This window comes from Gopherus flavomarginatus, chromosome 1 (assembly GCF_025201925.1).
Source record: "Gopherus flavomarginatus isolate rGopFla2 chromosome 1, rGopFla2.mat.asm, whole genome shotgun sequence".
In the NCBI taxonomy this organism is placed as follows: Eukaryota; Metazoa; Chordata; order Testudines; family Testudinidae; genus Gopherus; species Gopherus flavomarginatus.
In genome coordinates this window covers 379,885,671-379,912,519 of record NC_066617.1, presented here as the reverse complement: position 1 = coordinate 379,912,519, position 26,849 = coordinate 379,885,671, and the positions used below count along the sequence as shown (strand labels likewise).

General features: G+C 49.4%; 1 protein-coding gene across 1 annotated transcript in view; it reads right to left on the bottom strand.

Moving 5' to 3' along the window:
- Nucleotides 1-26,849, bottom strand: part of DNHD1 (dynein heavy chain domain 1) — a 214,348-nt gene that overhangs the window by 185,154 nt on the left and 2,345 nt on the right. Inside the window, 7 exon segments of the mRNA XM_050924629.1 lie at nt 8,954-9,205; nt 17,107-17,263; nt 18,472-18,582; nt 18,951-19,154; nt 19,389-19,568; nt 20,078-20,741; nt 23,160-23,235. Coding sequence (XP_050780586.1) covers nt 8,954-9,205; nt 17,107-17,263; nt 18,472-18,582; nt 18,951-19,154; nt 19,389-19,568; nt 20,078-20,741; nt 23,160-23,235 — 1,644 coding nt within the window.

Below are 26,849 nucleotides of genomic sequence, written 5' to 3'. Positions count from 1 at the left end.
CTGTATTTTTCACTTCATGCATCTGACGAAGTGGGTTCTCACCCACAAAAGCTTATGCCCAAATAAATTTGTTAGTCTCTAAGCCCTGGTCTACACTACGAGTTTAAATCGAATTTAGCAGTGTTAGATCAATTGAAACCTGCACCCATCCACGCGACAAAGCCATTTTTGTCAACTTAAAGGGCTCTTAAAATCAATTTTGGTACTCCTCCCCGACGAGGGGAGTAGTGCTGAAATCGACCTTGCTGGGTCGAATTTGGGGTAGTGTGGACGCAATTTGACGGTATTGGCCTACGGGAGCTATCCCAGAGTGCTCCATTGTGACTGCTCTCAACTCCAATGCACTGGCCAGGTAGACAGGAAAAGCCCTACGAACTTTTGAATTTCATATCCTGTTTGGCCAGCGTGGCGAGGTGATCAGTACAGGTGACTAAGCAAACCCAGAACTGCAAAAGAGCTCCAGCATGGACCAAATGGGAGGTACTGGATCTGATCGCTGTTTGAGGAGATGAATCTGTGCTATCAGAACTCTGTTCCAAAAGACAAAATGCTGGAATATTTGAAAAAAAATCTCCAAGGGCATGAAGGACAGAGGTTATAACAGGGACCCGCAGCAGTGCCGCGTGAAGCCTACCAAAGAACCAGAGAGGCAAAACGGCCGCTCCGGGTCAGAGCCCCAGACATGCCGCTTCTATGATGAGCTGCATGCCATTCTAGGGGGGCCCCTACAACTACCTCGCCCCTGTGCTTTCCTCCTCCCCCACCCATCCCGGGCTACCTTGGCAGTTACCCCACATTTGTGTGACGAATTAATAAAGAATACATGAATTTGAAACAACAATGACTTTATTGCCTCTGCAAGAGGAGATCAAAGGTGGGAGGGGAGGGTGGTTGGCTTGTGAACCAAGAAGGCGGGTTTTCATCAAGGAGAAACAAACAGAACTTTCACACTGTAACCTGGCCAGTCATGAAACTGGTTTTCAAAGCTTCTCCGATGCACAGCGCGCCCTGCTGTGCTTTGCTAACCACCCTGGTGTCTGGCTGCGCGTAATCAGCGGCCAGGTGATTTGCCTCAACCTCCCACCCCGCCATAAACGTTTCCCCTTACTCTCACAGATATTGTGGAGCACACAGCAAGCAGTATTAACGATGGGAATATTGATTTTGCAGAGATCTAACCGAGTCAGTAAACTGCGCCAGCGCGCTTTTAAACATCCAAAGGCACATTCTATCACCATTATGCACTTGCTCAGCCTATAGTTGAACTGCTCCTTACTACTGTCCCGGTTTCATGAGCCATGGGAGCAAGGGGTAGGCAGGGGTAGGTGCGACCGCGCGGTGCTGCCAACTGGGAGAGCAGACTGAGGCAGAAGCCTCCAGCTGGCATGAAATTCCAGGCAGGACTGAATTTCCATTAGACAAAACTTAAAGAAGAGAATGACCTGGAGTCATTTCCATTTTTGTCCAGGCGCCCCTGATCAACCTCACCAAGGCCGGCCAGGAGCACCCATGTCTGCCCAGGCACCCCTAACCAACCTAACCGAGGTTAGCCAGGAGCACCCACGGGATGATGACAATGGTTAGCAGTCTGCCATCCGCAAGGCAAAGCAAGCGGATGCTGCTGTGTAGCACTGCAGTACCGTGTCTGCCAGCAGCACCCAGGAGACATATGGTGACAGTAAGATGACCGGGCTCCATGCTTGCCATGGTATTTCGTCTGCATGGGTAACCCAGAAAAAAAAGCAAGAAACGATTTTTTGCTGTTGCTTTCACGGAGGGAGGGAGGCCTGACAACATTTACCCAGAACCACCTGCAACAATGTTTTTGTCCCGTGAGGCATTGGGATCTCAACTCAGGATTCCAGTGGGTGGTGGAGACTGCGGGAACTGTGGGATAGCTACCCACAGTGCACCGCTCTGAAAGTCAACGCTACCCTTGGTACTGTGGATACACACCACTGACTTAATGCACTTAGTGGGGACACACACAACTGACTGTATCAAATCAATTTCTAAAAAAATCGACTTCTATTAAATTGACCTAATTTCATCATGTAGACATACCCTAAGATGCCACAAGGACTCCTCATTGTTTTTGCTGATACAGACTAACACGGCTACCCCTCTGAAACCTGTTCTACACCAGACACTATTTGAGAGTCATCCTCCAAGGGGCCACTGCAAGGATCATCAGGAGTAGATGGGAACCACTCTACAGATCAGACTCTATGGGCTTGTCTACACTATGAAATTGGGTTGAATTTATTAAAGTCAACCTGTAGCCTCTGATTTTACAAAATCAGTGGTGTATGTCCCCACTATGTACATTCCATCAGTGGAACGCATCCCCACAACTCATGGAACGATGCACTGTGGGCAGCTATCCCACAGTTCCTGCTCCCAACTGGAATTCTGGGTTAGGCTCCCAATGCCTGATGGGACAAAAACATTTTCGTGAGGTGTTTTGGGTACATATCGTCAGCCTCCCATGATGCACTTGGCTGCTACCTCCCTGAAAGCAACAGCAAACAATAATTTTCACACCTAAGTATGGGTTACTCATGAAGACGCCATAGCACAGCAAACACAGACATTGCTCAGCTGTGTGCCGTTGTTGTGAGCATCACAAACACCTCACGCATCATCCTGTGGTATTTGCAGAGCCTAGCCAGGAGCCACCGCGCAGAAGAAGGTGATGCCACACAAACAGCTGTGCTGGAAGCCATGGAACAGAGCAATTCACACATACTGGCAGTGGCAGTCGGGTTTGTTGACACAGTGGATCGCCGCTTCTGGGCCCACGAAACAAGCACAGACTGGTGGGAACACATCGTGATGCAAGTATGGGATGAGGAACAGAGGCTGCATAACTTTCGAATGCATAAGAGCACTTTCATGGAACTTTGCTAATTGCTTTCCCCAGGCCGGAAGCACAGAAATACCAAAATGAGACCTGCTCTGACAGTTGAGAAGCGAGTGGCGATAGCCCTGTGGAAGCTTGCAATGCCTGACCACTATCGATCACTTGGGAATCAGTTTGGAGTGGGTATATTTACCATGGGGCTGCTGTGATCCAAGTAGCCAGGGCAATCAGCTCACTTCTGCTAACTTCCCAGATATAGACTGGAGAACAAGTGCTAGTAAAAATAATAAGGCGCAGATTTTTCTGGATGCAATAGCTGATGGATTCCTTCACCAAGTAGTTGAAGAACCAACAAGAGGGGATGCCATTTTAGATTTGGTTTAGGTGAGTAGTGAGAACCTCATAGAAGACATGGTTGTAGGGGACAACCCTGGTTTGACTGATCATGAGCTAATTCTGTTTAAACTAGATGGAAGTATAAACAAAAATAGATCTGGGACTAGGATTTTTTATTTCAAAAGGGCTAACTTTAAAGAATTAAGGAAATTAGTTAGGGAAGTGGATTGGACTGAAGAACTTGTGGATCTAAAGGCAGAGGAGGCCTGGAATTACTTCAAGTCAAAGTTGCAGAAACTATCAGAAGCCTGCATCCCAAAAAAGGGGAAAAAATTCATAGGCAGGAGTTGTAGAACAAGCTGGATGAGCAAGCATCTCAGAGAGGTGATTAAGAAAAAGCAGAAAGCCTATTAGGAATGGAACACGGGAGGGATTAGCAAGGAAAGCTACTTTATTGAGGTCAGAACATTTAGGGATAAAGTGAGAAAGGCCAAAAGCCATGTAGAGTTGGACCTTGCAAAGGGAATTAAAACCAATAGTAAAAGGTTCTATAGCCATATAAATAAGAACACAAAGAAAGAAGAAGTGGGACCGCTAAACACTGAGGATGGAGTGGAGGTTAAGGATAATCTAGGCTTGGCCCAATATCTAAACAAATACTTTGCCTCAGTCTTTAATGAGGCTAATGAGGAGCTTAGGGATAATGGTAGGATGACAAATGGGAATGAGGCTATGGAGAAAAAGATGGGGATCAATATGAAAATTGAAAGGTGGATAAGGAACTGGTTAAAGGAGAGACTACAATGGGTCATACTGAAAGATGAACTGTCAGGCTAGAGGGAGGTTACTAGTGGAGTTCCTCAGGGATTGGTTCTGGGACCAATCTTATTTAATCTTTTTATTACTGACCTTGGCACAAAAAGCAGGAATGTGCTAATAAAGTTTGCAGGTGACACAAAGCTGGGAGGTATTGCTAACACAGAGAAGGACCAGGATATCCTACAGGAAGATCTGGATGACCTTGTAAACTGGAGTAATAGTAACAGGATTAAATTTAATAGTGAAAAGTGCAAGGTCATGCATTTAGGGATTAATAACAAGAATTTTGGTTATAAATTGGGGACACATCAGTTGGAAGTAACAGAGGAGGAGAAGGACCTCGGAGTATTGGTTGATTGCAGGATGACTATGAGCTGCCAATGTGATATGGCCATTAAAAAAGCTAATGCGGTTTTAGGATGCATTAGGCGAGGTATTTCCAGTAAAGATAAGGAGGTGTTAGTATCGTTATACAAGGCACTGGTGAGACCTCATCTGGAATACTGTGTGCAGTTCTGGTCTCCCATGTTTCAGAAGGATGAATTCAAACTGGAACAGGTACAGAGAAGGGCTACTAGGATGATCCGAGGAATGGAAAACCCGTCTTATGAAAAGAGACTCAAAGAGCTTGGCTTGTTTAGCCTAACCAAAAGAAGGCTGAGGGGAGATATGATTGCTCTTTATAAATGTATCAGAGGGTTAAATATCAGGGAGGGAGAGGAATTATTTAAGCTTAGTACCAATGTGGACACAAGAACAAATGGATATAAACTGGACACTAGGAATTTTAGACTTGAAATTAGACGAAGGTTTCTAACCATTAGAGGAGTGAAGTTCTGGAACAGCCTTCCAAGGGGAGTAGTGGGGGCAAAAGACATATCTGGCTTCAAGACCAAGCTTGATAAGTTTATGGAAGGGACTGAAGCAGAGGGAAGGGATAGCTCAGTGGTTTGAGCATTGGCCTGCTAAACCCAGAGTTGTGAGCTCAATCCTTGAGGGGACAACTTAGGGATCTGGGGCAAAAATCAGTACTTGGCCCTGCTAGTGAAAGCAGGGGGCTGGACTCAATGACCTTTCAGTTCTAGGAGATTAGCATATCTCCAATTATTATGGGATAGCTTAACTTTGGCAATTAATTGATTTTTGATTATTAGCAGGTAAATAGGCTCAATGGTCTGTGATGGGACATTAGGTGGGATGGGATCTGAGTTACTACAGAGAATTCTTTCCTGGGTGCTGGCTGGTGAGTCTTGCCCACATGCTCAGGGTTTAACTGATGGCCATATTTGGGGTCGGGAACGAATTTTCCTCCAGGGCAGATTGGCAGAGGCCCTGGGGGTTTTTCACCTTCCTCTGCAGCATAGGGCATGGGTCACTTGCTGGAGGATTCTCTGCAGCTTGAGATCTTCAAAACACAATTGGAGGACTTCAATAACTCAGACATAGGTATGGGGTTTGTTACAGGTGTGGGTGGGTGAGATTCTGTGGCCTGCGTTGTGCAGGAGGTCAGACTAGATGACCATAATGGTCCTTTCTAACCTTAAGTCTATGAATCTATAAGAAGGGTAGTGACTCTGGGAAACGTGCAGGACATAGTGGATGGCTTTGCCATGATGGGGTTCCCTAATTGTGGTGGGGCAATAGATGAAACACACATCCCTATCTTGGCAGCAGACCACCTTGCCAAAGAGTACATAAACCGTAAGGGCTACTTCTCAATGGTGTTGCAAGCGCTAGTGGATCATGGGGGCCATTTCACCAACATCAGTGTGGGATGGTCGGGAAAGGTACATGACGCATGCGTCTTTAGGAACTCCGGTCTCTTCAGAAAGCTGCAAGAAGGAACTTTCTTCCCAGACCAGAAAATTGACCCTGGTGATGTTGGCATGCCAGTAGTTATCCTTGGAGACCCAGACTACCCCTTGCTCCCATGGCTTATGAAGTGCAGTGGAGTTGAAAGTGCTGTCCAGAACACACACATTGGAGCACTTTGGGACACCTCCCGGAGGCCAAACAAGTCGAAATACACTGTTCTGTGTCTACACTACCCCTAATTCGACCTGGGAAGGTCGAATCTAGCACTACTCCTCTCGTTGAGGTGGAGTACAGACATCCATTTTAAAAGCACTTTAGGTCAGCGGGAAGGGCTCTGTAGCATAGACAAGCTAATTATAAATTCGACCCAATGTGGGGAATGCCTATCTAACAACGCAGTATAGACCAGCCCTATGTGAGAGTCACCACAGCCTACAGCAGCCCAGGGCTGGATCCAGCCTCCTCATTTTCAGACACGACAGTTTGACAGCCTCCACTAGGGGGCATCACTTTTTGTTTTTTTCTCTTCATCACCTGTTTAACCTTTTTTAAAATTTTCACAATCATCCTTGATGATAACTTTTTGAAGCCATCTGTCTATCCTCCAAACACTGACCTCCCTTTTGTTTACCCCTTGAGGATGCCCCTTTCCACGACTAGTCATGTCTGCTCAGAACCTGAGCCATCCTCTGGAAAACCTGAAGTATTTTTCAAAGTCAGCCACAAGAGCTTTTGTGTTTTGAGGGAGTTTCCAGTCAGTTTCTTTTAGAACCCCTGAGGATACACCGGCCATCAGCTTTCTGAACAAAGCATCATGTTTTTCCCAAATCCTTTTAGAATACTGGAGAGCTGTGCCTAGCTTATTAAGAGAATAGTTCATAACAATTTTCAGGCGATAACAAAATAAGGCGATACCTCTGCATCGCATAGGTTTTCAGTTCTTGTTTTTTATTCATAACCCCTAAAGCACTTGCTCCAGGTTTTGATGGTGTGTTTTCACTCACAGTTTTCTCAGGGCTTGGTGCGGTGTCGACTACTAAGGAACTGGAGTTGTGTTCACATCGTTGCTCTTTTACTGAAATCTTTTCTGTTGTTCTTCGGTTTGACGTATCTGAGCTTTGAACAGTCCTGGTGCTTCATCTGTGCTCTGCTGCTGTTTTCTGTTGTTGTTGTTAAAGGTCTCAGAGCAGATTCCTGGTTCTTTGTTGGTTCTGCTGGTGGTTGTGATGTTGCTGTTTATATGATTTTATAAAAATATGCTAATGAGTGAATATAATGTAACTGGAATATGCTTCATGCAAAAGCTATACCTATCTCATAGAGCTAGAAGGGATGCTGAAAAGTCATTGAGTCCAGCCCCCTATTCTCACAAGCAGGACCAAGTATTGATTTTTCCCCAGATCATTAAGTGGCCCCCTCAAGAACTGAACTCACAACTCTGGATTTAGTAGGCAATGCTCAAACCATTGAGCTATCCCTCCCCAACAAGGTCTCTTGTAAGGTATCATTACAGAGCTTATAATCTACTGAGTGTGCTCATCCTATTTGTATAAATGTACCACTCTTGGATCTGAAACTAGAAATATGAAATATAACTCTGAGGACCTATTGTAATTATGCAAAGTGTGGGCCATTAATGGTGGTTTGGAATCTTGATGGCTCCCATTCACCAGGACAATTGACTGCAGATGGGTGTGTTTTACCTGTAAGTCTTCCTGTGTACCTGTGTGCTGACTAGTGGGTAATGAACTCTTGCAGTGACATGTGATCATGTCACCTGAACTGGAATCCATCTTCAACCTGGTGTCTTTCCACTGAGAAGGAGGGGGTGGGACAAAGGATTACTGCCTTATGCAAAAGATATATAAAGGGGTGGAGCAGAACAAAGATGGAGAGCCATTATGAGGAATCCCCTAGCTACCACCTGAGCTGGAACAAGGGCTGTACCAGGGGAAAGGATTGTGCCCAGACTAGGAAGGCATCCAGTCTGAGAAAAGAAACTTATTGAAACATCTCTAAGGGTGAGATTTTTACCTGTATTCAGTTGTATTACTGTATTAGGTTTAGATTTGAGTGTTTTATTTTATTTCACTTGGTAATCCACTTTGTTCTGTCTGTTACTACTTGGAACCACTTAAATCCTACTTTCTGTATTTAATAAAACCACTTTTTACTTATTAATTAACTCAGAGTATGTATTAATACCTGGGGGGGTGGGGGAAACAGCTGTGCATCTCTCATTATCAGTGTTATAGAGGGCGAACAATTTATGAGTTTACCCTGTATAAAGCTTATATAGGGTAACACGGATTTATTTGGGTTTAGACCCCATTGGGGGTTGGGCATCTGAGTGTTAAAGACAGGAAAACTTCTGTGAGATGCTTTCAAGTAAACCTGCAGCTTTGGGGCAAGTAATTCAGACCCTGGGTCTGTGTTGGAGCAGATGGGCGTGTCTGGCTTAGCAAGACAGGGTGCTGGGGTCCTGAGCTGGCAGGGAAGGCAGGGACAGAAGTAATCTTGGCACATCAGGTGGCAGCTCCCAAGGGGGGTTCTGTGATCTAACCCATCACAGTGGTAACTCGGTAGCTTTGACTATGGCATCATCAAGAGAGTACCACAAGCCTATTTAGGAAAACAGGGATACCCCAATTTAGCATCAAACAAAACCTGGCCCTGCCCTCAGCCTTGGCTGCTGCTCTGTTCCCGGCCTGCGGGCAGGGCTGGGAGCATAGCTGCACCGGGCTGTGGGTCCAGCTGCCAGTCCCCACCGCAGCCTGGCCCCAGACCCACCCCCGGCTGGGGCCCCAGCCTCGGTTCTCTTTCCCCGTCCACATCCCTCATGGCCACGGTTCCAAGGGGCGCAGACAGGGGTGTTAAGCGGGTGGCATGGCCCTCCAAAGTTTGGAGACCGCTGCTTTAGCTAAACACAAGTGACTGGGTTCAGTACAGGGGGAACTGGGCAGGAATCTCTGGCCTGTGCTATCAGTAGGTCAGACTAGGTGACCTAATGGTCCTGTCTGGCCTTCAACTCTTTGAATCTATGCCAATGTCAGACTGAGAAAGAGACACGCCGAGGGCGCGGAACACTCCAAGCCTCCAGCCTCATCTTTCCTGCCTCACCTTCATGACGTTGCTGACAAACGCTGTGACTTCCTCCTGCACGATGGAGACCAGGTTCTGGCAGGTCAGGAGGTTCACCAGCTGGGCCAGGCTGCCCAGCCTCTGCATCCAGAACTCGGCTTCCTTCAGCCTCCTCTCCAGGTCCCTGTAGTGGACTCTCTGCTTATACAGGGACTCCTTGGTGATGTAGAGCTTGTAGTGCTGCACTTGGGTCTGCAGCCCGTGCACTGTCTTGTAGGTGTCATCCCGCACCTGCAAGGACATGGACACAGCAGGGCTGAGAAGGCAGGTTCCCTGCATAGACCCATCTCCCTGTCGGTGCTCAGGGTGGGATGGGGAAGGAGTGAAGGGAACTGCCCAAATCTCTCCCCGCTATGGAGCCCCACATTATTCCAGGAGACTCTTTCTTGCTGCTCTGGGATGGAGAGAGAGGGTCCTAAAAGGTCTGTGATAGAAACATCAAGCATGGCAGAAGCACTGTTCCTTGGTTTGACTGGGGAACACAATCCTGAGAGCTCCCAGAGCTTTCCCAGCCAAACCAGGAGCCTAAAACCTTGAATTGTAGGGTCCGTAGGGCAGGTGTTGTCATAAACAGATAGCTAAGGGTTAATGTCTCTTTCACCTGAAGCACCTGACCAGAGGACCAATCAGGAAACCGGATTTTTTCAACTCTGGGTGGAGGGAATTTAGTGTCTGAGTCTTTTGTCTGTCTGCCTGCTTTCTCTGAGCTTTGGAGAAGTAGTTTCTACTTTCTAGTCTTCTGTTTCTAAGTGTAAGGACAAAGAGATCAGATAGTAAGTTATATGGTTTCTTTTCTTTGGTATTTGCATGAATATAAGTGCTGGAGTGCTTTGATTTGTATTCTTTTTGAATAAGGCTGTTTATTCAATATTCTTTTAAGCAATTGACCCTGTATTGTATCATCTTAATACAAAGAGACCATTTGTATGTATTTTTCTTTCTTTTTATATAAAGCTTTCTTTTAAGACCTGTTGGAGTTTTTCTTTACTTCAGGAAAATTGAGTCTGTACTCACCAGGGAATTGGTGGGAGGAAGAAATCGGGGAGATCTGTGTGTTGGATTTGCTAGCCTGATTTTGCATTCCCTCTGGGGGAATAGGAAAGTACTTTTTGTTTCCAGGACTGGGAACAGAGAGGGGGAGTCACTCTGTGTAGTTTCACAGAGCTTGTGTCTGTGTATCTCTCCAGGAGCACCTGGAGGGGGGAAGGGAAAAAGGATTATTTCCCTTTGTTGTGAGACTCAAGGGATTTGGGTCTTGGGGTCCCCAGGGAAGGTTTTTCAGAGGGACCAGAGTGCCCCAAAACACTCTAATTTTTTGGGTGGTGGCAGCAAGTACCAGGTCCAAGCTGGTAACTAAGCTTGGAGGTTTTCATGCTAACCCCCATATTTTGGACGCTAAGGTCCAAATCTGGGACTAAGGTTATGACATGAGTGGCAGCAGGTGGGATATAGACAGAATCCAGAAGCCAGTAGGAATATTATATTTTTCTCTTCTCTGCTAAGGGCTTTTTAGCAGAGAGAAACAGTTGGTTTTAAAAGGGAACCAGAGAGAATTTTTTTTTCTGCTCTCTCTGGCAGTTTGTGGCTTGCATGTTAAGCGAGAAGCCATTAAGAGACTGTTGAGGGTCTTTTGTCACACAATAGCACTCCCATTGAGAGTCATTACCAGCACTATATGAAAGCAAATAAAGTGGTTTTTCAGGTTTACTTAACATTGAAAATTAGCTAAAGGCACTATTGCTAGGCAGACTTCAGGAGGCAACAGAGAACCTGCAGTTCAGAAGATAAACACCGGAGGGCACCCCAACACAAGAAAACAGGAACCATGACTTCTAAGGCAAAAATTGAGGCCGAAGAACAAATCAAAGAAGCTGAACACAGGCGAGAGATGGAAAAACACAAACAGGAACTGGAAATAAAACAAAAAGAGATGGAGATGAAAGAAAAGGAAGAAAGCATGAAACTGGCAGCCTTCCAAAGAGAACAGGCAGCCCAAGAGGCAGCACACAAAAGAAAACTAGAAGAAGAAGAGGTGGCCTACCGAAGGAAACAAGCAGAAGAAGAGTTGGCCCACCGCCGAGAAATGGAAAAGCACCAAAAAGAAATGGAAAAACAACAAAAAGAAATGGAAAAAACAACAAAAAGAGAATGAAGAGAAGGAAAAACAGAGAAAACATGAACTGGAGTTGGCAAAAGCTGGGCTGCATGTGCCAGCCAACCCTAACAACCCGGCGCCCATTATTGCTCCACAGCACAGGAAATTTCCCACCTACAAGGCAGGTGATGACACCGAGGCCTTCTTGGAAAATTTTGAAAGAGCCTGTCTTGGGTACAGCATTCCCGAAGACCAGTACATGGTAGAATTGAGGTCACAGCTCAGTGGACCTTTAGCAGAGGTGGCAGCTGAAATGCCTAAGCAGCAAATGAATGACTATAAACTTTTTCAAACCAAGGCCAGATACAGAATGGGGATAACCCCAGATCATGCCCGTCGGCGCTTCAGAACCCAAAAGTGGAAACCAGAGGTGTCATTTCCCAAACACGCCTACTACATTGCAAAAAACTATGAGGCCTGGATAACAGGAAACAACATTCAAACCTTGGAAGAACTGCACCTCCTCATACAAATGGAGCAGTTCTTGGATGGTGTTCCTGAAGACATCACACGGTACATACAAGATGGAAATCCCAAAGATATCGCTGAGGCGGGGGAAATTGGAGCCAAATGGATGGAACTGGCAGAAAGCAAGAAAGCTACTGTCAAGGGGAACGATTACCCCAGGGGGCACACAGACCATAAACCCTACCACCGAGGACAGCCAAAGACCCCACATACCACCCAAGTAAAGCCACAGATACCCTACCCTTCAACCTCACCAGTCTCCAGTAACTCACCTCGGCCCAGTGACCCATCAGATGGAAGATGCTTTAAGTGTAATGAACTGGGACATATCAAGGCCAACTGTCCCAAGAACACCATGCGAGTGCAATTCATTACACCACCATCACCCCAAAGATCCCCAGGCCCGGATGCCTCTCAAATACCCTTGAAGCGAAGGGAAAATTTGAGAGTGGGCGGAAAGAAGGTTACTGCGTGGAGAGACACGGGGGCACAAGTGTCAGCTATCCACCAATCCTTCGTTGACCCCAAATTCATCAACCCAAAGGCCAAAGTTACAATTTACCCCTTCATGTCACAAGCTGTAGACTTGCCCACAGCTCAACTGCCTGTCCAGTACAAAGGCTGGTCAGGAATGTGGACTTTTGCAGTCTATGACAATTATCCTATCCCCATGCTACTGGGGGAAGACTTGGCCAACCAGGTGAGGCGGGCCAAGAGAGTGGGAATGGTTACACGTAGCCAAACCAGGCAAGCTTCCAGACCCATTCCTGTTCCTGAGCCGTCCACAGAGGCCCCGTCTGTGTTACCAGAGACCCAGGCAGAGGTAGTGGACCCGGATTCCATGCCTACCACTGAAGCAGCCACAGCATCTCCAGTCCCAGGCCCGGAACTGGAACAGCAACCAGCACCAGCAAGTGCAACCACATTTTCAAACTCAACGCCAGAGGGCGCCAGCGAGCCAGAACTGGCAGAAGCCAAAGACAGCCATACCCAAAAGGCTCAGCCAGAGCCTGAAATACCCTCAGGTGCACCAGCGGAGAGCGGTTCACCAGCAACGGAAACAACCCCATCACCTACATCGCTTCCAGAGGGACCAAGCCCAAGTCCACAGTCTGAGGAAGAACTGGTGACCCCAGCCTCAAGGGAACAGTTCCAGGCTGAGCAGGAAGCGGATGACAGCCTTCAGAAAGCTTGGGCGGCGGCACGGAGCACCCCACCGCCTCTCAGCTCTTCTAATCGATCCCGGTTTGTTATAGACCAAGGACTTTTATACAAGGAAATTCTTTCTGGTGGACACCGGGAAGAATGGCAGCCGCAAAAACAGTTGGTGGTTCCAACTAAGTACCGGGGGAAGCTCTTAAGCTTAGCCCATGATCATCCCAGTGGCCATGCTGGGGTGAACAGAACCAAGGACCGGTTGGGGAAGTCCTTCCACTGGGAGGGGATGGGCAAGGACGTTGCCAAGTATGTCCGGTCTTGTGAGGTATGCCAAAGAGTGGGAAAGCCTCAAGACCAGGTCAAGGCCCCTCTCCAGCCACTCCCCATAATTGAGGTCCCATTTCAGCGAGTAGCTGTGGATATTCTGGGCCCTTTCCCAAAAAAGACGCCCAGAGGAAAGCAGTACGTACTGACTTTAGTGGACTTTGCTACCCGATGGCCGGAAGCAGTAGCTCTAGGCAACACCCGGGCTAACACTGTGTGCCTGGCCTTAACAGACATCTTTGCCAGGGTAGGTTGGCCCTCCGACATCCTTACAGATTCAGGGTCTAATTTCCTGGCAGGGACCATGGAAAAACTGTGGGAAACTCATGGGGTGAATCACTTGGTTGCCACCCCGTACCACCATCAAACCAATGGCCTGGTGGAAAGGTTCAATGGAACTTTGGGGGCCATGATACGAAAATTCATCAACGAATTCTCCAATAATTGGGACCTAGTGTTGCAGCAGTTGCTGTTTGCCTACAGGGCTGTACCACATCCCAGTTTAGGGTTTTCACCATTTGAACTTGTGTATGGTCACGAGGTTAAGGGGCCATTACAGTTGGTGAAGCAGCAATGGGAGGGGTTTATGCCTTCTCCAGGAACTAACATTCTGGACTTTGTAAGCAACCTACAAAGCACCCTCCGACACTCTTTAGCCCTTGCTAGAGAGAACCTAAAGGATGCTCAAGAAGAGCAAAAGGCCTGGTATGACAGACATGCCAGAGAACGTTCCTTCAAGGTAGGAGACCAGGTTATGGTCTTAAAGGCGCAACAGGCCCATAAGATGGAAGCATCATGGGAAGGGCCCTTCACGGTCCAAGAGCGCCTGGGAGCTGTAAACTACCTCATAGCATTTCCCAATTCCTCACTAAAGCCTAAAGTGTACCATGTTAATTCTCTCAAGCCTTTCTATTCCAGAGACTTACAGGTTTGTCAGTTTACAGTCCAGGGAGATGATGCTGAGTGGCCTGACGGTGTCTACTACGACAGGAAAAAAGACGGTGGCGTGGAAGAGGTGAACCTCTCAACCACCCTGGAACGTCTGCAGCGGCAACAAATCAAGGAGCTGTGCACTAGCTTCGCCCCATTGTTCTCAGCCACCCCAGGACGGACTGAACGGGCATACCACTCCATTGATACAGGTAATGCTCACCCAATCAGAACCCCACCCTACCGGGTGTCTCCTCATGCCCAAGCTGCTATAAAACGGGAGATCCAGAACATGCTACAGATGGGTATAATCCGCCCATCTACCAGTGCATGGGCATCTCCAGTGGTTCTGGTACCCAAACCAGATGGGGAAATACGCTTTTGCGTGGACTACCGTAAGCTAAATGCGGTAACTCGTCCGGACAACTATCCAATGGCCCGCACCGATGAGCTATTGGAAAAGTTGGGACGTGCCCAGTTCATCTCTACAATAGACTTAACCAAGGGGTACTGGCAAGTACCGCTAGATGAACCTGCCAAGGAGAGGTCAGCATTCGTCACCCATGCGGGGGTGTATGAATTCAATGTCCTTCCTTTCGGCCTTCGAAATGCACCCGCCACCTTCCAGAGGCTGGTAGATGGTCTACTAGCTGGACTGGGAGAATTTGCAGTTGCCTACCTCGATGATGTGGCCATTTTTTCAGACTCCTGGCCCGAACACCTACTACACCTGGAAAAGGTCTTTAAGCGCATCAGGCAGGCAGGACTAACTGTTAAGGCCAAAAAGTGTCAAATAGGCCAAAACAGAGTGACTTACCTGGGGCACCAGGTGGGTCGAGGAACCATAAACCCCCTACAGGCCAAGGTGGATGCTATCCAAAAGTGGCCTGTCCCACGGTCCAAGAAGCAGGTCCAATCCTTCTTAGGCTTGGCCGGATACTACAGGCGATTTGTACCACACTACAGCCAAATCGCTGCCCCACTGACCGACCTGACCAAAAAGACCCAGCCAAATGCAGTTAAGTGGACTGATGAGTGTCAAAAGGCCTTTACCCAGCTTAAGGCGATGCTCATGTCTGACCCTGTGCTCAGGGCCCCGGACTTTGACAAGCCATTCCTAGTAACCACGGATGCATCTGAGCGTGGTATAGGAGCAGTGCTCATGCAGGAAGCAACAGATCACAACTTCCATCCTGTCGTGTTTCTCAGCAAGAAACTGTCTGAGAGGGAAAGTCACTGGTCAGTCAGTGAAAAGGAATGCTATGCCATTGTGTACGCCCTGGAAAAGCTACGCCCATATGTTTGGGGACGGCGGTTCCAACTACAAACTGACCATGCTGCACTAAAGTGGCTTCATACTGCCAAGGGGAACAACAAGAAACTTCTTCGTTGGAGTTTAGCTCTCCAAAATTTTGATTTTGAAATTCAACACATCACAGGAGCTTCTAATAAAGTTGCTAATGCACTCTCCCGTGAGAGTTTCCCAGAATTCAGTAGTTAAAAAGTGTTCTTAAAATGTAGAAGTCTGTTAGTTATATACTTAGTAGTATATGTAAAGGTGCATGTGTTGTATTAATCTGTTTATTTTAAAGTTCTAGAAGGAAATCGCCGCCAGTGAGCTTCCCCACTGTCTGCAATTTGGGGGGCGTGTCATAAACAGATAGCTAAGGGTTAATGTCTCTTTCACCTGAAGCACCTGACCAGAGGACCAATCAGGAAACCGGATTTTTTCAACTCTGGGTGGAGGGAATTTAGTATCTGAGTCTTTTGTCTGTCTGCCTGCTTTCTCTGAGCTTTGGAGAAGTAGTTTCTACTTTCTAGTCTTCTGTTTCTAAGTGTAAGGACAAAGAGATCAGATAGTAAGTTATATGGTTTCTTTTCTTTGGTATTTGCATGAATATAAGTGCTGGAGTGCTTTGATTTGTATTCTTTTTGAATAAGGCTGTTTATTCAATATTCTTTTAAGCAATTGACCCTGTATTGTATCATCTTAATACAAAGAGACCATTTGTATGTATTTTTCTTTCTTTTTATATAAAGCTTTCTTTTAAGACCTGTTGGAGTTTTTCTTTACTTCAGGAAAATTGAGTCTGTACTCACCAGGGAATTGGTGGGAGGAAGAAATCGGGGAGATCTGTGTGTTGGATTTGCTAGCCTGATTTTGCATTCCCTCTGGGGGAATAGGAAAGTACTTTTTGTTTCCAGGACTGGAAACAGAGAGGGGGAATCACTCTGTGTAGTTTCACAGAGCTTGTGTCTGTGTATCTCTCCAGGAGCACCTGGAGGGGGGAAGGGAAAAAGGATTATTTCCCTTTGTTGTGAGACTCAAGGGATTTGGGTCTTGGGGTCCCCAGGGAAGGTTTTTCAGAGGGACCAGAGTGCCCCAAAACACTCTAATTTTTTGGGTGGTGGCAGCAAGTACCAGGTCCAAGCTGGTAACTAAGCTTGGAGGTTTTCATGCTAACCCCCATATTTTGAACGCTAAGGTCCAAATCTGGGACTAAGGTTATGACAGGTGTGGAGCTTCCATGGGAGAGGAGGACCTGTGTAGGGGAAACTCCCAGCACTGGAGAAGCACTACAGGGAGCAGGGCAGGAGCACTGGCTGTGGGGTTGTAGAGCTCCTGGCTATTCCCTGCAGGAGGAGCTGGGGAGCAGAGCAGTGGTGCAGGCTGTGCGGGGAGCTCCCATCAGAGGGCACTACAGGGAGCAGGGCAGGAGCACTGGCTGTGGGGTTGTAGAGCTCCTGGCTATTCCCTGCAGGAGGAGCTGGGGAGCAAAGCAGTGGTGCTGGCTGTGCGGGGAGCTCCCATCAGAGGGCACTACAGGGAGCAGGGCAGGAGCACTGGCTGTGGGGTTGTAGAGCTCCTGGCCATTCCCTGCAGGAGGAGCTGGGGAGCAGAGCAGTGGTGCTGGCTGTGCGGGGAGCTCCCATCAGAGGGCACTACAGGGAGCAGGGCAGGAGCACTGGCTGTGGGGTTGTAGAGCTCCTGGCCATTCCCTGCAGGAGACACTCAGGGAGAGAAGCCAAGGGGCACTGGGCGTACAGGGAGAGAACAAATGTGGAGAGTCTCCACAAGACTCCAACGCTGCCTTACCAGCTCGAGAATGGCTGAGCAGAGGGTGAGGAACCTCCTGAGCAGGCCTCGGGCATGGCCATTCTCTTGAGCCAGGGCCCGCTGTAGCTCCGGGAAGGTGTAGCATTTGGAGTCATCTTGGGGCAACCAGTGTACAGATCTTAGCTCCTGCAGGAGTCTAGAAGGAAACAGGATCCATCAAACAGGGCCATGGGGACAGCCAGCCTCCCTGGGCACTCAGCCCCAGGCAGTCAAGGGTAAGCGCAGGAGTGTAGAAGCCAGCAAGGGACCCCTCCTGGGGTCCAGTGCAGTAACCCTGAGCTCACTGGCTGGGGCCTCAGCCCTCCCTCCCCAAGGCTCTGCTCACAGAACCCCTGGAGAGCTGACCTTAAGGTCAAATGTCCCCTGTGAGCCTGAAGGGAGCCAGGAGTGTGAAGAGAACTGGCCCCTGAAGGGAAGAGCCCCACAGAGGCTCCTCCAGCCCCTGCTTTGGGAGAAAGGACTCAGTGAGGACCACTGGAGAACCTAAAGAGGCAGGGCTGTTCTGTCTTCTGCATAACCCAGGATAAAAGGTATCAGGCATATTTAGGACAAAGAGGTGAAAAGTAAGTATTACTGAATGTTGTAGCATCGCATGTTAACAAACCTACTGAGCCTGTGTGTATGCTGCTGATGCTGATGTTTTGAAAATAACTGCAGAGTTTCCACACTAATGTCTACGAAAGACAGTAGATGCCACAAGACAAACACTGCTAGTTAGCATGAAATGTTTGAGACATCCTTAAGGTAATCACCTGTGACTACCACGCTAAGGTGACATCAATATTAATGAGTTAGCCTATGAAAGATGGGGCACCCCAAAAGTAGTGAGGTGTAGAAGTTCAAATACAGAAAAGGGGTTCAAACCTTCATAAATGTGTGTGAACCCCAGTGGGTGTATCCCGGCCTGCGTGCCTTGGCAGGGGGAAGATGCCAGGAGGATGTTCATTGGTGAGGACGATGATGATGAAGACTAACACCATTCTGTATGGGTCTCTCTCCGCCTTACCAGACTGCAGCATATGCATTGTTTGGTCAATTAATAAAGGGAATTATTGTGGAAAGAGCACTAGAGAGTCTCTGTGGTGCACCGTGGGGCCCCTTGTGTTGGTGACCTCTCTCCTGTAGGCTGTCTCGGAGGCTGGCCCTTGGGGTGGCAATTGGTTAAAGTAACCACAAACTATAGATAAGGCTACATCCAGGGCCTTGGGCCTCCAGTGCAGGGTGTTCTCAGCTGGAATTCCAAGGAGAGTGGCGCCAGCCTGGACAGGGGCTGCTCTCAGTCAAGGTCCTGGCTGGGGCAAGGACACGCCTCCCCCCCACACAAACACACAGACATCTTCTCACCTGGAGATGTGGAGCAGTGCTGCTCCAAAGTGGGGCACAGCCAGGAGCAGGTGCTTGCCCAGGGCTTCCTGGCGTCTCAGCAGCTGCAGGTGCTTCACATTCTGCCACCAGCTATGGGGGAAGGAGGGTGAAACTAGGAGCTGTGCTGTGCTGAGAGGAGGGGTTAGCTCAGGGAGGTGAGAGACACTGCACATCAACAAGGGGCTCCATGTCGACCTGCTACTATTGGTCCCACCTTGCCCACATCCCTGGGCTCCAACCCATGTGCCTGCAGCCAGAACCGTCAAGTGCAGATCCTGTAAGCTGCTAATGGGGGTCAGCCAACCTAATACCTCAGGTCCTGCCCCACACATGCAATATAGGCCCCCTGCACCCAGGGCTCAGGCCCCCAGGCCTCATCCTCTGAGCACAGTGTGGAGGTTGGGATCCCTCATAGGTTCCTCTACAGTGCCCTTCAGCAAGGGGCACCCACCACTCACCGGGCAAAGGCTTTGCGGACGAGGCAGTGCCTGAAGAATGGGATGCACTGGAGTAGCTGCCACAGTGTGGCCTCTCGGTGCCACTCTCCAAGTGTCAGGGCCTCAGCACCTTCTTCAGGGTGCACATGCAGCACCCCAAAGGGGGAGAAGACATAGTGCTGGGAGTTGGCCTGGCGCTTAGGAACCACAACTAGGTCGTAGGGCCTGTATGGAGAAAGGAAAATACAAGGCCCTACATGGAGAGACTAAGCAGGACCTGGCTGTTCCACCCATCCACACATACTCCTGCCCCTCCCATGGGGAATCCAGCAAGGAACTGAGCCCTGCAGCACCACTGGGGGCACCAGGCCTGACATCCCAGAGGCTAACACAGCACTAGGGAAGTGCCTGGCAGGGGCAGTGTGGGTGCAGGAGGGGGTGAGTTTGGGGTGCAGTTACCTGAAGTGCCTGTTGGGGGCAATGTTGAGGTAGACAAAGTTGATTTTCCCCAAGTGCCTGTTTCTCACAAAAATCTCAGCAGCCTGGAGCCCCGTCAGGGACTGCCAGGAGAAGCCCTGCTCTCCTTCCACCACCTGTGGGGCGGGTGCAGCAGCCTCTCGGCCTGGGTCTGGCAGAAGCCTGCAGTGAAGACAGGATGACTGTGAGAGCTCCAGGGCAGAGGTCACCTCATGTCCAAAGCCAGCTCCCTCTCCAGGGTGCAGGCGGGGGGAGGGAGGAGGCTAGCTGGGATGCCACAGTCAGCTTGCCTAGGATTTGCACATTCACTGTCCTGGAGAGACACTCACTCCCCAGGGGAGGGTCTGTACCTTTAGACCACCATACAGTGAGGACTAGAAAAAACATCTAGGACTCCTGGCTGCCCAGTTCCCCTGAGCGGACTCCCGAGCCCCTAGTCCCCTCCCAGAGCTGAAAACAGAACCCAGAAGTCCTGGCTCACAGTTCCCACCACCATTTGGCAGGCTCTCCAGTCACAGTGAGCTCAGAGAAGTACAGTCCAGCGGCCCTGTGGCCCTGGGGAAGTGGGAGTGTGTGCGATCCCTGGACTCTGTGAGGCCCACGAGAGCAGCCCATGCCCTGGGGGAGGACATTGGAGCCTGGTGCCAGGATTTGGCGAAGGAAGCCCTTACCTTAGCTTGGCACAGCAATACTTCACAGGCACCTCTGTGCCAAGGGCGAGGGACATGAGGCCCAGGCTGCCTTTCCACTGGGTCTCACCCTGAGCCAGCTCCATGCCCACCAGACCCACACATCTCTGCAGCTCCTGCAAAGACACTGGGCCTGGCTGGCACACGGCTGCTGGTTCTTCGACCTCCTGCTCTAGGACAAAGGGGCAGGGCTGCCCTGCGAAGGCTGGCTCTGAGCCAACAGGGAGCAGATTGGCTGGGGGCACTGGATCCCTGCAGCGTGCAGAAAGTAGATGGGCACACAGCTCTGAGTGGTCCCTGGGGAAGGCCTGGCCCATGGCTCCCAGGACATCTAGGTCAGACACGAGGGCCTGACTGCGGTGGTACTGGTGACAGAGGCTCTCCAGGTAGGGCAGCAGCTCCTTCCGGCAACGCAGCTGCTCCCGGAACGGGCTGAGGAGCTGCAGGACATCCAACAGGTGCAGCCAGGCACTTCGGCTGCTCCTCTGCAGCACCGTCGCAAACACAACCACCAGCTCTGCCACGAGCGCGTCCAAGTGCTGGGGGTCAGGCCTGCCTGTCTCTTGGAGCTGGGCAGCAAGGCGCTGGCGGACACCCCAGGCCCAGCCATGCTCTGCTGGCTGGGAGCTCCTGGGCTCTCTGCCACCTGCAAAGAGACAGAGTCACGAGCTAGGACCAGGAGAAGTGAGCAAGTGCTCAGCCCAAGGCTGAGGGTGCCCCCTGTGCTGCCCACATCCAACTGCACTGTACTGCAGGGCCAGATTCCCTCCCACATATGTGATCCTTGGTGGCCTATCTGTGTTTCACGGCTTCAACAGGATCCTCGGATACGAGCTGCACACGGTACTATTGGAGGACTTTCGGCTTGCAAGGAGTTGGAAAATGCAGTGAGAGCTGAGTGACAACTAGTCTATGGTCTGCTGGGGATTCTGTGCTGCTGAAGACCTGGTGAAAGGCTAGCGGTGTTTCTTATGCGCTGTCAGCACCAAATCCTGAGCATAAAGCGGTTTGACTTTGTGCAGAATGTCGTATACCATGCTCATGTGGAAAGGGGTGGATGCCTTGACCCTACCTAGGGCTGCCTCCGAGATTTGTGGATTTGCAGGATTGAGCCAGATGGGGGAACTTCAGTACATAATGCCTAGTGTGACCCTGCGGTCACTCTGGCTGGCACAATGGTCCTCAGTAGACTATGCATGTTTGAGGATGATTCCTACACACCCCCATGCTGGGCAAAGCAAAGAATGAATGTGATACTATACCTCAGGAGAGTGCCCTGTAAACCCCATATTCCTCATCTATATATAATTGTGATATTGCATATAAAGTATGCCATGTGAGGTATCCAGGGAAAGGTTATGATCTGCAGAAACCCACTGTTCCATCTAAATATGTGTATCATGCGCACACATAAAATTTTGAGAATTACGTTGTATGGTTGTCACCAAAATATGCTGTGGGTTTGGGAGGCACCCAGATACTAGCTCTCCAGAGAGTGAAGCAATGATAAGGGAGGTAACCAACACCCAGGTGAGTGTTGAACAGACATCACCAGCCATTGTCCAGCAGAGGGAGTTACAATTCAATGACTGACTCACAGGAGACACACCGGGGTATTGCTTCACCTTCTGAGTCAGAAATGCCCACTAGACGTGCCTGACTTGTGTTCTCCAAGCACATGGACTAAGGATATAAAATAGAATGTAGGGGCCCCATGATTGGCCTTTCTCTTGCCCCCACCTACGCTGCAAGCAACAAGGACACTCAGAAGACTGAAGACTCCAGCAGAGGAGACTGGCCCAGGTTTCAATGGTGAAACCTGTATACTATGAACTGCCAGTGGGGTGAGAAAAACTGCAACCTATGGCACGCATGCCAAAGGCAGCACGCGGGCTGATTTTCCTGGCCATTGGTCCAGGGGGCTCTGCATTTTAATTTAATTTTAAATGAAGCTTCTTAAACATTTAAAAAACCTTATTTACTTTACATGCAACAATAGTTTAGTTATATAGTATAGACTTATAGAAAGAGACCTTCTAAAATGTTAAAATGCATTACTGGCACACAAAACCTTGAATCGGAGTGAATAAATGACGACTCGGCACAGCACTTCTGAAAGGTTGCTGACCCCTGCTCTAGATGCTGCCCAGTCTAACAGGGTGAGAGTTTAGACTGCGTGCTTATATAACCTACATACCTCCTGGGTGTGGTACTTTGTCCCCTCTAGTGCACCAAGTCCACTTAGAGAGACAGATGAATGAGTCTGCTCCAGATCCTTAGCTAACAGCCATATGGTTTTACCTCATGCAGTAGAGGCTTGTGCATTTAGCTCCAGAGGTCCCAGGTTCGATCCCACCCTCCGACAACCAGGGTCTGTCGGCGTTACACTTATTTTATTTTGGTAACTAAGTCTGACTTTTTGCCTATCACTTCAAATCACTTAAAATCTATCTTTTGTAGTGAATAAGTTTGTTTTACAGTTTATCTTTATGAGTGAGTTTGCCTGAAGTGTGTGGTAAATTTGCTCAGATTTACAAAGGCAGGTGTATATCCACTTTCCATTGATGAAGTGGAGAACCAATTAATGTATTTGCACTGCTCAAGACAAGACGATATATTCCTGATGTACAGTGCTGGGAGCTGGGGGGATTTGGCTGGTGCCTTTCTCTGTGTGATTCATGAGTGGCTCTGGGAGCATTCATGCAATCTAGCTGGGTGTGGGGCTCTACATGCTGTCGTGCTGAGTGATAATAGGGTTTGGAGGGCTTTGCTGCTTGCCACTAGCAAAGCTTTGTGAGAGACAGCCCAGGCTGGAGAGTTAAGGGAGCACAGCGGTCCCACAGTCCCAAGCTGCACCCCGGAGATCCCATCACAATAAGCTGTTGAGGAGTTGGCACTAGAACAGAGAAGATGCCCTCAAATTCACTTCTGACCTCACCTGTAGCACAACAACCTCCAGAGCAACCCTGGGGCAAGGGGGCCAGTGCTGACTGTGAGGAAAGAGCTCTCCCTCTGAGTCCCTGATCTCCCCCTGGTTATGGCAGCAGAGATTAAGGCTCCTTACCTGGGTCAGCAGCAGCAGGGAACAGACTGGAGTGAGTCGGGGAAGACTGCATGGTATCTCTGTTCACACAAAGCTGCTAAAGACAAAGGCCTGGTCAGTCTAGGTGCCATGGAAGCACAGGGGAAGGGGCAAAATAGGGGCAGGTTGTGCCGGGAGGATAAGATCACAGGCAGTCTGTTCTCGGGGAGGCAAGATGAGATCAGAGGGGGCAAGCTGTGTCATGGGACAGAGTGGGGTTAGAGGATGTTAAGTTGTGCCATTGGGTGAGGAAGAGGCGGGGGTAATGGTCAGACAGTGCCATGGGGGACAATGGGAGAGGTGGAGGATGTGCAGGGGGCACTGGGAGGGATGTGAGGGGGGAGTAGGTGATGGGGGCCCCAGTGGTGCACATAAGCATCCACAGACTAGAACTAGGTCTGCAGAGCCTGGGACGGCTGACATTCCCACAGTGTCACCAGGAGGCCATGCAGAGCACTTTGGAGACCAGGCACCACATGAAGTACTGCCCAAGGGATGCAGAGTGACCCCCACAGCCTTTTGATTGGCCAAGGACCCTATTTAACCCTGGAGGGTGCCCCAGAAAGTTGTTTGGGCAACAACACAGACTTTGGGCCTGCTGCGACTCCAGACTTCACCTTGTCTCCTGATCGCCAGTGTCTGATCCCAGCCCAACAATGACCCTGACTCTTGCCTCCTGACTTCAGCCTGGTACTAGCTCTGCTTTCTGGTCTCCAACCCCAGCCTGACTCTGACCCTGACTCTTGCTTACTGAACCCAGCTCTAGCGATTCCTCTGACTCCCGCTCCCTGACTATCATCCCATCCGAGCCCAGCTGTGACTGCTGAGCCAGACCACCTATGTCCTAGTCTTACATTTTGCCCAGACCCCTCCCGACCCCCTCTGCAGCAGCCCCATAACAGGGTTATGGAAGGGGTGGGTCTACCATTGCCCACTGGACCCCATGGAGTACCGGATCTCCAGGAGCAGGTTGCACAACTCCAAACCGAGAACCATCTGCTGTGGTCCCAATTGGTGCAGCTCCTAGCAGAAAATCAGACACATCACGAGCAGCTAGCATGGTCTCAGAAAGAAAATGCTGTAGTCCAGGCTTGGGTTGGGCCACTGCCTTTTGAACAGAGCCCCATAGTACCACTACCCAAATGTTTGGATGGGAACATAAGAATGGCCATGCTGGGTCAGATCAAAGGTCCACCTAGCCTAGTGTCTTGTCTACCGACAGTGGCCAATGCCAGGCATAGGTGCCAGCTCCGTGGGTGCTCCAAGGCTGGAGCACCCACGGGGAAAAATTAGTGGGTGCTCTGCACCCACCGGCAGCCAAGCTCCCCCCCCACCTCCCCACATCCCTGCTCCTCCACCTACCTCCCAGAGCTTCCCACTTTGCCGCCGCCAAACAGCTGTTTGACGGCATGCTGGGAGGGAGGGGGAGGAGTGGGAACATGGCATGCTCAGGGGAATGTTCAACCCGGCTCTGCCCCCAGCCCCGCCCTGACTTCACCCCCTTCCGCCCCCATTCCAACCCCTTCCTCAAAGTCCCCACTGTGGTTGACTGCCACTGCACATTGAGTGGATGTTTTCAGAAAACTATCCACAATGACTCCAAGATCTCTTTATTGAGTGGTAACAGCTAATACAGACCCTATCATTTTATAGGTATAATTGGGATTATGTTTTCCAATGTGCATTACTGTGCATTTATCCACATTGAATTTCATCTGCCATTTTGTTGCCTACTCACCCAGTTTTGAGAGTGAGTGGAACAAGGCAGCCCAACTGAATCATTTTCGGCCTGGACTTAGTGAAGAAGTAAAGAATGAGCTAGCCCACGTTGAGACCCCAACCCACTTGGATGCTTTCATTGACCTCTCTCTCCACATCAATAAATGGCTGCATGAGCGAAACAAAAAGAGGAGGGGGACCCTGACACAGCTTCACCCACACTCTACATCAAAAACCCCAGGACCCAACTGTTAACTGAGGCAGGTTGATCTGGGCCACCAACCCTTGACCCTGGAAGTAAAGGAACAGCGATAGCACATAACGTTATGCTTTTATTGCAGAGTGCCCAGACATGCCTTCATCTCTTGTTCGTCACATACCCTGACCCACAAGGAATCGGGAAACGAGTGAGACAAGGCCATATAGGGGAGTCAGCCAGGGCATCTCCACGACCTTATTCTCCAGAAGTATCCCCAGCCCTCAAGAGAATTCCAATCCAGGACACTTCCAAGTATGAATAAAGTTATGTACCAGGGATGGGGCCAGGCCTATTCCCCCTCACTGGGCCCTGATCAATCCTAGGGTTACCGATAATTTCACAGATGCTAAAGCTGCTCAAGAACTATAAATCCCCCTCCATTTAAAACCTATATCAGTTTTTGTAGAAATGATAGATGGGCCCTACTGTCTTCAGAGCCAGTGTCATAGGAAACAATACCCCTAAAAGCCATCAGGAAGTGCTACAGTTCAATGTGATCCATTCTCCACACTTCTCCCTAGTTCTCAGCATCACCTGGCTGGAGCAGCACAACCCTTGCATCTTCCCCTCTGAATACTGCCAAAGGGTCTGCCTGCATGCAGCCAGCTCCAATCCTCTGATCCCAGGCATCTGCAGCTGATTGGACACCACAGCAGCTGTGGTGGAACTCTAGATGGTGACAGCAAGCCAGAACAGGTCATCCCCAAGCCTGAATCCCATCTCCCTCAAAATTATTGGGATTATGCAGATTTTTTGGAAAGCAGAATTCAGACACGCTACCTCCACACCAGGACTACGACTGCCCCATAGACCAGCAACCTGTGGCAAAGATCCCTTACAGACAGATTCATGCAATCTCTAAGCCAGAACTGACAGTGCTGTGTGTGTACACCCAGGAAAACCTGGCCAAGGGCTTCACCCAGTGCTCCACCTCCTCAGCAGGGGCTCCAGTCCTTTCCATTAAAAAAATGGATGGAATATTATGCCTTTGTGTAGACTATTGGGCCCTAAACCAGATGATGGTCTGAAACTAGTATCCCCTGTCCTTAATCTGAGTTACGTGATTGTGTGCAGACTGCCAGAGTTGTCACCACCTGGACCTTCAGCGTGCCTACAACCTAGAGCACATCAGGGTAGGAGACAAATGGAAGCCTGCCTTTTGAACTCGTTATAGGCACTTTCAATATCTAGTAATACCATTCAGGCTGACCAGCATTCCCATGATCTTTCAACACTTTGTGAATGATGTATTTAGAGACACCCTGGATCAGCATGCAGTCATTTACCTCGATGACATACTTGCATTTTCAGATAATCCCAAGCAGCATTGTTACCACATTTGTTCCATCCTGGAAAGGATACAGAAGCATGGCCTGTTCATGCAACTGGAAAAATGTACCTTTGACCAGTCCCCTACAGAATTCTTGGGTTACATCCTTTCCTCAGACAGCATCAAGATGGACCCCCAGAAGGTGGAGGCCATCTGCAGTTGAGCAGTGTTCAGGTCCCCCTATCCTGGGCTACACAAATTTTTACTGACAGTTCATTCAGACTTCTCAGGGAAAACAGCCCCCTTCTCCACAAGGCTGTCAAATTTGTTTGGACACCTGAAGCTCATCATGCTTTCAAACAGCTCAAAGCTGCTTTCACCACCACTTCCATCTAGCACACCCAGACCCAGCCCAAGCATTTAC